Here is a 12361-nt window from a genome sequence, read left to right on the forward strand (position 1 = left end):
GAAAATTTTATACTTAATTCCTATGGTACTTCTACTTAGTGGAGTTAGAACAAGAAATGAGGGCTGATTAAACCAAATTCTGGTAGCTCTATTGGAAGAACTCCCATTGAAGAAGTTCATGTGGTTATTGACCCCAGACAGAACACAGGACTGGGTCATGTTCTGGATTTCTACACTTGGTATGGAAGAGAACAGTTCTTGTTATACCCAAAGTATACTCTTTTTGTTAATAAAGAAGCTGTCAACTGTTTTTCAAAGGGGAATGTTGATTTCATATGCAGGAAAATAAAGGATTGGTCTTGGGTTTTAAGGGGGAAATAGCTCTTAAATGTCTAATGCTAAAAACATAACATTTGGGCTTTCTGACATGGCTCCAGACCATAGAGTATCTTTTACAGGCAAGAGAATTATACAATTCAAAACGAGCATGAGTAATAATGAGATCTCTTTAAAATCTGCATGAGCTTGTGTATGTTTCTATTATACGTGTGCGAGTGCTGTCACGGGACCTGCTACCATTGGCTGCAGTGGAAACAGGAGTGGATCCCTACTGACATAACTCCTAACAGCTCCCAATATGGACTGTAACAGGGTTTAAAAGGTTAAAATAAACTGTTCTATGTGGCAAAACTGGTGTTGTCCCGAGTATAACTGAGGGCAGAATGGGCCCCTAGTATTGTCAGTAAATTTAAAAACCTTCTAGAGTCTGCAGAAGCAATTAATTTGTGACCGAATGAAATCTGTGTGTGTAGTTTCACTTTCCGCATGTGTAGCTGCATGTTTTGCGCATGCAACTTAGCCACACAGCTTTGAAAAAGTTGCCCTTCTTCAACTCCCTGATTTCTGTATGTGTTCATCTTTTTTTATACTATTCAGGACTAGACCAAGTGGAAATCTTGATGAAGCACCTTTGGTTGTTCAAATGCTGTTGCATATATGTCCGTTATGTTAGCTATATGCCTTACAGATGTATTGTAAAATAAATATGGAACTTCCCTATACCTACAGAGAATGTACTGACATGTTGCTTACAGCAACAGTTATGCTGAGGCAACTCCAGGAATTAACTCATATGGGAGGAAATTAACATATTTTTAAATCCTGTATATTACTAAATAGGATCTGTACTGAGACTCTTCTTAGGACTAAAACCAATTGCATAGAGCAAAGCTCACAGAATTGGCTCAGACTGACAAGCTTTTCAATCCCTGTGAATAGTTTCACTGGCCAGCACCCTGCCAATCAGAGAGCAAGTCCCTAATAGTCCTATAAATTGCTCAACTGGTTTGGGGCCGGAGCCAACCAGTCGGAGCCCAGCTCCTTCCTTAACACTGCTCTGGGGCAATCTTGTCCTGGTTTTCATCGTATTTGTGTGTAATTGGTTTCCTGGGGACCAACCAGCCATAGGCTTCCCCTCTGTCATCTTCTGAGATAACTGAAACTTTCATGGCAAATTAGAAAGGCTGGAATGACACCATAGCAGTCACAGCCTGGTTACTCCTTCCCCTTCTTTAACGATCGCATGTGTTCCTATCATTGCAGCTGTTGTTGGTTTTTATTATTATTATAACCTTAAACCTGGCTGAGTCACAGCAAGGTTGGAAATACCCAAGTTAGCAATTTTCTTTTTCACAGGAGCGTAGTAAGTCAATAAAAATGTTCTGCAGGAGAACAATAAAAACACCATATCCCACCTCTCCTTGAAACATAAGATATAAGAGAGAGAGAAAAGTTGATTTCAAGTGTTACCTTTGAATAGTATTGCAAATATTTGAGTCTAAGGCCATGCCTTTTAATGTTATTGTAACTTATGCTTGTAGTTTTGAATTGACTCAAAAACCAGTGTTCTATTATAAGCTACAACAGAGTTCAGAGAATGCCAGAGAGTTTGTACTTGTGGTTGAGAGCTCTGTTAGAGAATCCTTTTCTGAGAGTGCAGCACATTGAACTGTGGGCTCTGTTTAAATTCTGGTTGCTGTGGTTCACAAAAGCATATCTTAGAACATCAGAATTGCATCTTTTTTTCCCCTGGTTGTCTAGAGCACTCCCACTGTAAGTGGAAATTTAAGAGAAATGTGAAGAATAATCTTACAATGTGTGAATGGTATTAAAAAAAAAAAAAAAAAAAAAAAAAAAAAGGCACAAATGTAATTCTCCCCTCCCCCCTCCCCCCCCCCCCCCCCCCATGAATGCACATCATGACAAATGGATAGGAGTTTGGAATGTCAAGGTTCTTTTTTGTAGAATTATTTTTAAGTGTCTCTCAGAGTTGGGCGGGGGGGGGGGGGGGAGGGACTACAGAATATAGTATAGAGGGGAAAAGTCCAAATCTTAGATAAAATATTTGTAAAATCAAACTTAAGAACCGAGAAATCTCCTTATTGAATCAGACCAGGGGTCCATCTAGTCCCATGTCCTGTCTGTCTCAGAAAATGGCAAGTTTGAGGTGCTTCAGAGGAGGGGATGAGAGATGTTCCATAGGGGAAGTTTCTACCTAATACCATTCTAGCCATGAAATTTCAAGTCCCCCTTGGGGAGGAGAATGGGGACGGGGGCCAACTGTGCAGCTGTAGGTTACCATGGATTTGTTATAATACCACGGTGGTTGTACCACGTATTGCTGCCTTTGTCAGGTTCTCATCGCATTGACGAACTCTTTGAGCCCAGGCTTCCATTCCTTATTCTGTCAAAAGTCCTTCCGAGTTTTGCCTGAGGTGAGAACTCAGGCTCAAATCCTGTACCTGCTTAAATGGACATTTTAGATCTTAAAGCAACTCGTTCCTTGCATGAAGAGGGTAAAGTGTAAGTGACTGCGCTCCCTTCGCACCATATCCATAGTTTATAGTGGGTGGAGGAACTGGGAGCAAAGCTATGTGTGTGTCAGGAACTGGGATTTTCTAACCCCAGTCCATAGGCAGTGCTGCAGTAGCAGCTGCAGCCTGTCTCTGCATGCTCCTGGTGCTGGACCTTCCATGCCCCAAACTTGAATAGAGTTTTTGGACAAAACCCTTTTACTCCATTTGCTACTGGGCTCAGGTTGAGAACTTCAGTAAAGAGAATCTGGCCTTTGGGGATTAAATACAAGCCTCTGTCCATGTGGCGTTGCCTTCAAAGGTTCAAGTGCTGGGCTATTATTTCTTTTCCTTTCTGTCCCCTCCACTCTCCCTAGGCAGCTTTTGGGATCCATCCCCTCCACATAAACCTGAGAACTGAGCAATTCTTAATACTCTTAAGCATGACAACCTCACCCCTGTCCAGCCCTGTCATCCTTCTAACTCCCCTCTACTGTACCTTCTTCAATTCTGCAGTAGCCTTCCTGTAGCAGGTACAGCACTGCACCCACAACCCTGTAAAAGCCCCAGGAAGTAGTTTGCTTGGTTGCTATAACAATGGCCCTGATTTATGTTCTGTTTATACAGCTCCACATGCTGATTTCCTCTTTTTTGTTGCCAGACACCACGGTGATGATTTGAGTTTCTGTCTGTCATTATCCCAGCTCACGTGTCCTACTCTGTTTCCCAGCTCTTGACCATTTGAAGCCAAAATCATTGTTGCCATTTTGTGTTTGGTTGAACCGAGTCCTCATTGTGTTACCTGCTTTTTCCAGTCAGAGTGAGAGTGCGGCCTGCCTCTGCACAAGTGAGGCCACCTCGAGGCAGCTTCTCCCTTCCCTGCCATGTTCTGCTGTGCAGAAATATACAACAGCATCACTGAGGACCACGGATCTCACTGTGGGCAATAGCTGTCTGAAAGGGAGCAGGAGGAGGTGGGACTGGAGGTTTCATTCCACCAGCCCTTCTCTTGTGATTTTTGCTCCTGTAACGTTTTACCCTTAGCACACTCTATATACAACATTTTAGAAGGAAATACTTTGGCCTAACGTAGCCTTTCATCCAAGCAGCTCAAAGCGTATCCCATATAATCAGTGAATCTCACTACACCCCAGCCAGGTATATTATTATTTATTGTTGGTCTTTTTTACAGATTGGTAAGGTGAAGTGCAATGGGCCAAATTATCCATGACTTACGCTCCATTACGTCAGTGGAGGTGTAAATCAATATAGAATACGGTTACATGGTGCGTTGGGGGGAAGCTGGGGAAAAAGCAGTCTTACATGTCATTCACCTGATCCAACTACAACATCCTTCCACAGATGAAACCTGTTTTGAAGGTTCAGGTAGATCATCTGTGGCTTCATCCTTGGAAATTCAAACTGTGATTGAAAGGAATTAGTTAATTCTGACCTTCCCTTTGAATCCATAGTCACTATCATCGTGGTGCTTGTACATGTCCAGGTATTTTCCTATTTTTGTCTGTAATCAATGACTTTACAGTCTTTCCAACTACTGAGGTTAGCTGGAAAGGTCTGCACTTTCTAATCTCGTCTTTTAATGCTTTCCTACATGAAGGTGTCTTGCAAGCTTATTTCCAGCCTATAGATTCCTCTCTTGAAGAGATTTGGAAAAATCTCTGTTGTACCTTATTTTTTTCTTCCGTCTCAATTTAGAAATCGACCCTGTAGGCAAAATGCTCCCTTCTGACTTTTCCATGTGTCTTTTTCAACAAAAGGATTTTACTTTACTCAGCTATGTTTCAAATGCGCAACTCTTGTGAACCATTGTTGGCCCTGTCTTGCCTACTTGGGCAAACCAGTCAGGGAATACTTCCAGCAAAGAAGAGACTGGTTATTTTTAATTACTCCCCATCAGTACAGTTAGTTGAGTGACCTTGACTGTAATATGGACAAGAGGTAGCCACTGGTTTTGGTCGTGCTGGCTGTATTTTCTCAGGTTGGTGAGGGATGTGCTGATGCTTTAGTAAAGAATGCTGAGCTATTTCTTTCTTCAGATTGGTACAAAAATCATTAATTCATAAGCAACTTGATCCGTATTTATGGAGCCTTCCATGGACTTCAGTGGGTGTTGGATTGGGTCTTAACCGAGCATGAGAGCATGTATTGCTAATAAATTGTGCATGAGTCTGTCTCTCTCTCTTTCTCTGTTCCTCTGTCTCTCCTTCTCTCCTAGACTCTGCTTGGTGGCTAAAAGACCTTGATGAAGGCTTGACTATAGTAAGTGAAATTGTTTGAGCTCCCTAGGGTTGCCCATAAGACTTCAGGAAATTATTCATGCTTGGGCTGGTTGGTTCGGGATAGGTTGGCAGTGCTGAGCTTTTCGTCAGAGAAGCCTTTTCCTCCTTGTGATGCTTCTCATAGGCTTAGTGCTATAAGTTTGCTACCAACTGTGCTTTTCAGTAAAAACAAAACACACCTTGCTCTGAGGTTCATTTCTGATATGAGAGGAACTAATTAAATGTACAGACACCTGCTAATGATTTATCTTAGAATGATCTTAATGAGGGGAGGTGTCCAGAGAAGATTCCAGATGAATAACAGTGCAAATCCCTTTTTCTTGGGATTTATGCAAACAACTGCCTGGATGCTGGAGAGGGGAAATGGAATCATATCCGTCATTCTGGAATCAGGAGTTTGAGCATTTCCTCCTGCAAAATAGCTGCAGGAGCAGGCCAAGGGTGAGGACTCCCCTGTTGTACCTTGTCCCTAGTCTTTTCAATGGGAACATAAGAATGGCCGTACTGGGTCAGCCCAATATCCTGTCTACTGACAGTGACCAATGCCAGGTGCTCCAGAGGGAGTGAACCTAACAACTAATGATCAAGTGATCTCTCCCCTGCCATCCATCTTCACCCTTTGACAAACAGAGGCTAGAGACATCATTCCTTACCCTACCTAGCTAATAGCCATTAATGGACTTGACTTAACCTCCATGAATTTATCTAGTTCTCTTTTAAACCCTGTTATAGTCCTAGCCTTCACAACCTCCTCAGGCAAGGAGTTCCACAGGTTGACTGTGTGCTGTGTGAAGAACTTCGTTTTATTTGTTTGAAACCTGCTGCCTATTAATTTCATTTGGTGGCCCCTAGTTCTTATATTATGGGAACAAGTAAATAACTTTTCCTTATTCACTTTCTCCACACCACTCATGATTTTCTATACCTCTATCATATCCCCTCTTAGTATCCTAAGGAGGAGGGGCTTGTGTGACCATGTAAAGGCTGGGCTGAATTGCCATCCCTATGCTTGGGGAGTGGGAATAAGGTTATTAATTAGTTGACTATTTTTGACCTACTGTCAAATCAATTTGTGCTTCTTCCTGTTATAAACCATCTAGGGGATTTCTGACCAATATGTCCCATTTTCGAAGACCCTGATCTTATTCCCACGGAGGCAAATAGCAAAACTCTCCTCTAGGTCAGTGATCCAGGAGCAGGAGCAAGTGCACACTCCTTTCCAAGAGACAAAGTGAAGTGTATATGTTTGTATTCAATACCTCCCTAATAATGCATATCCCATCATCTTTTCAGATGGGCCATTTTCAGGGCCCTGGATCAAGAACCCTTAACCTGTTCTGCAAATGCTTTCCCTTTACTGCACTGTGTTGGAAGTTGGGGGGGGGTTTCTTTACACCTGGCTGGCATGTTGTGGCAGTGGGGAAGATGTGATACCTGTATCAAATGGCTCATTCATCATCCCCGTAAAGGGAAATGTGCAGTAATGATCCCCCATGAGTTAGTCCATTATGTTGTAAGAGGAGAAATCACTGTTTAAAGCTGGCGGTGATTAAAGTAACACAGGAAAGTTTCCTCAGCTTCCATTTTTCTTGCTACTGCAGCATCTGATGGGACCAACCCCGAGAAGGTCTCCCATTGACTTAGGGCCCTTTAAACACAGCTGTTCGGTTAAGTATGACTGTTTTCTTTTACATTCTGAGATAATGGGCCAGTTGCTCTGCTATGGCCAAGGAGTGCACCGCAAGGGTGCAAACATGGCCTTGTAAAGTTCACCTTTATGCTCCCCGTATCCTGGGGCTACTGTGTGCAAGCATAAGCCAGAGCAACTTAAAGGCTGCTGCAAGTTATGTTGCTTGCCAATGGCCCCAATGAGCTGAAACAGCTGGAGAATGATAGGGGTGCAGGGAAGCTCTGGTTACTACTACATGCCAGTAGGTGCTGCCATTCCACCTCTCCCTCACCGAAGGGTGCCCCAGTACTGGCCAGGGTCTGATAGAAAGCACTTGAGAGTCTGGCCTCTGCTACCATGTGCAGGATGTTTGGACTTGGGGAATTTGTTCCGGGTTAATTCTTGTGGTGATAAACATGAATTTAGTGATGCTATTGCAAATGATGATAGAAAAATAATGGATATGAAGAACGTGTAGGGTCTTCCCCCTTCACTCTCAGCCAAAACCACACCAGGGGCTGGGCTTTTCAAAAGATCAGTAGGAATTGTTCCATGATTGCAGTAGGCTTTGGATCAGGCTCTAAGTGCCATGGCCGTGCACTGAGGCTTGTGCTCCTTTGTCACTTGAGCATTAGACACTTAAATACCTTTTTTAAGCTTGTCCTTTCAGAGACCGATTTCCCCTTTCTACAATGAGCTATCTGATGCAGTGATCACATCTGAAAGGTTATCAAAGGCTGCATTGAAAAGATTATCAGTCTACAAGGGATACCCAGCCTACACCACACATTCTGGCGCAATGTTAGCTGAAAAATGTAGCAAAGTTACCCCAGTGTGCTTATTTATTAGTGAGTGTGAGGGAATGAGGGTTTCCAATGCACTTTAAATACGTCTGTTCACTCTGTTTTTGTGAAACGAAATTCCTTTCTAGTCCAAATATTGCAAATGGATCATATTAATACACTCACTCCTTCAAATGGAGAACACTGAAGCGGACATTGGACTTTAACTATTGAAATGTGGTTGGTTCTTAGTACATTTGTAACTGTGGCGCTCATTAGTGCAGGAACAGCAGTAGTGTTCTGATATGCAAAAGTGTCGTATGGACTGAAGCACGGCCAGTGGTTGCAAGGGCTGGGTTCTATTTCCACAGCTCCTGCTGAACTGGGGCAAGGCACTGCATGGCTCTGATTTCCAGTCAGTGAAATCGGGTTAATAGTTGTAACTTACCTTCCTTTGTAAAGCACAGAGGTCTATGGATTAAAAAGTGCTTTATAATTACTATTGTCAACAAGGTAATACATGAGGTAACGTGAGGCCTGCTGTAAGCCTTTTAAAACCTTTTCCGTGTGGCTTACATGATGATCGCTCCCTGGTGGCAGTCAAGTTTTATGTAATTTTTTTTTCTTTTCTCTCTCCAGCTTCTGTTGGTGTTCGATGGATGATAGGGGTGACTGAAATTAATAAGGGTTCTACCTACGGCAACAATGACAACAAGCAGAAACAAATGTAATATCTCCAGAGACTGCTTCAATACAGAGGGAACAAATGCAACTTCTGAAAACTCTTTACTTGCACATCATGTTCTTTCAAGGGGGGGGGCGGCGTATCTGAATTTGTGCTCCCATTTTGTTTCCTTGGGGCTGGGGCTAGATTTCAGACTTGCTGAAGGGTGTTCTGCATCTCACCTCTTCAAAACAGGTTGGCCTTTTGTTTGTTGGTTTTCATATGAAGTGTCTTACATTTGGAAGAAAAAACCTCTAGTGATATATTATAGGTCCACATGGGAATTAACAGTTGGCTGGGGGGGGATACAAGTTTTTCTCAACATGCTCTAAGAAATGGATCGTAAATGGTTATATGAGAAAATTAAAATGGAAATTTTGTATGTCTAGATCATGTTATCAGTTTCATGACCATAATCTGTTGTTTCAATATACTTTGCTCAATTAGAGAAATGTCAAATTGAACCAGGCCCACTGCAGAAAATAGGTTTCAGTAGAGCTATTCCACTTGAGGTCCTAATTGTACAATGAGATTCACTCAGTCCCTGCACCCATTAACTTGAATGGGACTGAGTATGAGGGTCTGTCCCTCCAGCACACCCTGCAAGATTGGGGTCTTTGTGATGGAACTGGTGGTAGAATTTGGCCCAGGGAATTTTGAACATGGGTGTGGTGTTTAGACATGACAAATGTACCTAGCACATCACCATTCCTTAAAATTGCTAAGCAGTTTTGGATTAGCTTCAGAGCACTGATGTATGCAATGATTAGACTGAATACTGTTTACAGTTTGGGAGAGGTAAATTTATTTTTAGCTTATAAAATACTTATACATATAGGCCTTCATGCAGTGGTAGGAAAGAAAGACATCTGTATGTCCTTCAACAAAACAAGGTTAGGGAATCATTTGCTTTTGTCTCTTCGGAGAAATAACTACACTTAGCCTCAGAGGGTGCAGCTTAAGATAACCTTGAAGCTAGATGATTTCCTTAGGTTTTATTTTTTTTCTAGGCATGCCTTGCATTTCAGAGCCCGATGGAGTTGATCTAGTTTCCAGTGAGACAACCTTACTGACTGTAGTAATTCCAGGCCCTTGCCCTTTGGAAAGAATTCTGTCCTTCATTAAGCTAGGCTTGCTTTTATATCCTAGCTCTGCTGCCTTTGTGACATCTTGGTTTTTAAACATCATAACCTGTGGAAATTTCCTGATTAAAAAGTTTTTTGCAACCAATGAATACCTGAAGGTCACTATTCTCTTTTTTTCTCCTAGATTTGGGCATAGTGCATTTCACCAAGCCACAGCTCCTATCTGTATTAGACAGTGACATTTACTGTTGAGATCCCCCCCCCCCCCACACATACTTTCTAAAGGGAATCTGGTGAAAGCCTCTCAAGCAGTTTTATTTGTACCAGATGGTAAAAGAGTGCAGCGGAATACTCAAAGAAACAGGGCTAACAATGCAAAGAACTCCATGCATGAGGTATTTGCTGTTCAGTAGTTCAAATGTTACTTTTAAGAGAGCAGAGATGAATATTTCTATCGTAATATGAGTGGGGGTAGTGCTACTTTCTTAGTGGAGGGGCAGTTGCAGGGAATGGGTTTGAAACTCATGGCTGTTAGAAAAATGTGCAGTCTGAAGCAGGAATCTGAATGTCTGAGGCAGATTGATTTTGCTCACTTTACTGGTCTATATAATAGGTAAGACTTCAGGGTTTCATGCCCCCACAGCCTTGAATGGCTCTGAGTAGTATAGGGACAGGGTCTTTTAAACTCACTGCTAAGGATAGGGTCTATGCTTGCATTCTTTCCAGGCTCACAATATTCACTGAAGTGAAGGTGAATTTTGGGTGTACAAAGATCACATGACTGCAGGCTTCCTTAGGCCTTTTCTACATATAAAATGGAGTAACTGCTGTGGAGATACTGAGAATAGAGGCTGCTGGCATGCTTTTGCCCCAGTACCAACTGGAACACTCCACCAAGGGAGAAGCACAGCCCAATACAGTCCTGTACAGAAACCCCCTATGGCATGACATTAAGGAGACTCACAAGCACCACCCATAATGCTGCACAGCCTGTCCCTGTCATTTTGAAAGTGAGGGCAGCAAGGGAAAACTCTGTTCAAGCCATCTTACTGGAGCACAAAGTGTATGGTTTGGTAAAGTAGTGGGAGTGTCTTTTTCAACTGGGGCTCGCTGCTGAACAGCAAATGTGTATTAGGTCAGAGGCACACAGCCCTTGTATTTATTTTAATGTTAATATGAAAAAATGTTTGATTGTGGAATGTTTTAGTACATACCAATTATTCTGAAAGAGAATTTAGATTAGGCTAAAGCACTTAAATCCTGTCTTTCATTCCATGCACTCCCAGGAGTCCCACTGATTTAACTGGGAATTTTGGATGTACAAGGAATGTAGGATTGGACCTTCCAAAGCTCTACATAAATTTAAGTGATTATCCTGCCCTTGTTTCTGAAATCAGAATTGTACCGCTTGTGGCTTTGTTGGAATGCCTGTAAAAGGTACTTGCCAAAATTAGAGACTGGTTTATTGTATTAAAAGAATGACCTATTGTCTTGTTAGACACCAGTGTTTACTTCCCCTCCCTTGAGCAACTGTATGTTTTACAATGGCCTTAACAAAAGTAGTCTGAAGTTTGTTTATACAAAAAATAAAGAGTTAAGTGCAAAACTTGTCTTTTGAAATGCAGGGAATTTTTAATGAAACTGATACCAAACCCACACAATCTGAGGGTTGCTTCATATTTTCCTTCATTCCATATCTGAAGCAGATTGGGAAGGAAAATAAAATGTTTTTGTTGTGTTTCTCAAAACACCTATATGAGCTTCAGGTGGATACTGTGCCTTTATAGGCTATCCCATTGCTTGTAAGAAGTATCCATTTCTATGGTGAAGTCTGGTGCTCTTAACCAGTCATAGTGAAAACACCCCCAACCTCTGATATACCTTTGAAACAGGCCAGTGGTGCTGGATTGAAATGTTTATATTTGATTGGCAAATGTGGAGGGTTTTTTTAAATTAGGTTACATAACTGGCTTTTTTGGTCTAAAGAGCAGATTAAAGAATGTAAAACTCTACCTCCTGTATCACACTCAAGGAAGAAGAGCAGCCAAACTGAACTTTCCATAGCCCTAGTTGGTTTGTTGTGGAGAAATGTTTCAGAACTGTTAGGAAAACCTTTGAGGTGGTCTTTTTCAGGTGACATCTCCACTCTAGCTGTTGACTACCCTCAGAACTTCCGTATTCCATAGATGCAACAGACTTGTAAAACATCCACTCCATCTTGGATGCTAGTGCCTCTGGACATGTTTCTAACAAAGTTGGATCTTTCTTTCCTTGTGTTGTTTATATGCAATCTTGCCTGATTAATGCCCTGGGTCTGCAGAAAGATATTCTCTTTTGTGGGGTCATTGTGCTCGCCTCATCACCTCATTGTTCACACTTCTAATTATGCAGCACCACCAAAGCTCAAACCCTCTGTATCTAGTGGAAGTATTCAGCCCCACAGGAGCATTGATATGAACACAGATGTGTAGTCTAATTTGACAACATTGCAAGGTCTATCCAGCTCTTGATTTTTCATCTCCCTAAATAGGGAAAACTATTCACTTGTTTCACCACTTGATGATTGAGATCTAGCTGTGTACCTATCTTGCTTTGTTTTCCTAACATTGATCAGCATTCTATATTTCTTGCTGGCCATCATAAGTATGTTCTGAAGTTCAATGCAAACTAGGAGTTGGTGGCTGTTACAGCTGTAGGCCCTGCTTGGTGTCATCTAAATTTCCATTCTACATAGCTAGGGAGTAAGCCTACATACAAGATGAAGGCTGTTCCACTAGCCTGATCTGCAGACACGTTCAAGGGGAGCTGTTGCTGCCTCTGGGAAGATTAGCCAGAGAGGGTACAAGTCAGTCAGTGCCATTTCAGGTTCAGATTAGAGACTTTACATGCACCACAACATAGGATCAACACCTATGTGATTTGTGCCAAAAGCTCTAGTATTTTTTCCGCACTGCAGATGCTGTGTATTTGCAAAAATGCACTGGCCATATTAAATAAAGCTGTAACCAT

General features: G+C 42.0%; 1 protein-coding gene across 6 annotated transcripts in view; it reads left to right on the forward strand.

The window, feature by feature from the left end:
- The window catches only part of AGPAT4 (1-acylglycerol-3-phosphate O-acyltransferase 4), a 136275-nt gene extending 125313 nt beyond the window's left edge, over nt 1-10962 (forward strand). For 4 of the 6 annotated variants that reach the window (XM_054021813.1, XM_054021811.1, XM_054021814.1 and 1 more), the window contains exon 9: nt 8183-10962. In XM_054021813.1, coding sequence (XP_053877788.1) covers nt 8183-8274 — 92 coding nt within the window. In that variant the 3' untranslated portion in view covers nt 8275-10962. Of the gene's footprint in view, nt 1-5028; nt 5073-8182 lie in introns of all 6 variants that reach the window. The other 2 variants (XR_008444322.1, XM_054021815.1) reach the window with 2 other exon arrangements.
- The last annotated feature ends 1399 nt before the right edge of the window (nt 10963-12361 follow it).

Source organism: Malaclemys terrapin, chromosome 3 (assembly GCF_027887155.1).
Source record: "Malaclemys terrapin pileata isolate rMalTer1 chromosome 3, rMalTer1.hap1, whole genome shotgun sequence".
In the NCBI taxonomy this organism is placed as follows: Eukaryota; Metazoa; Chordata; order Testudines; family Emydidae; genus Malaclemys; species Malaclemys terrapin.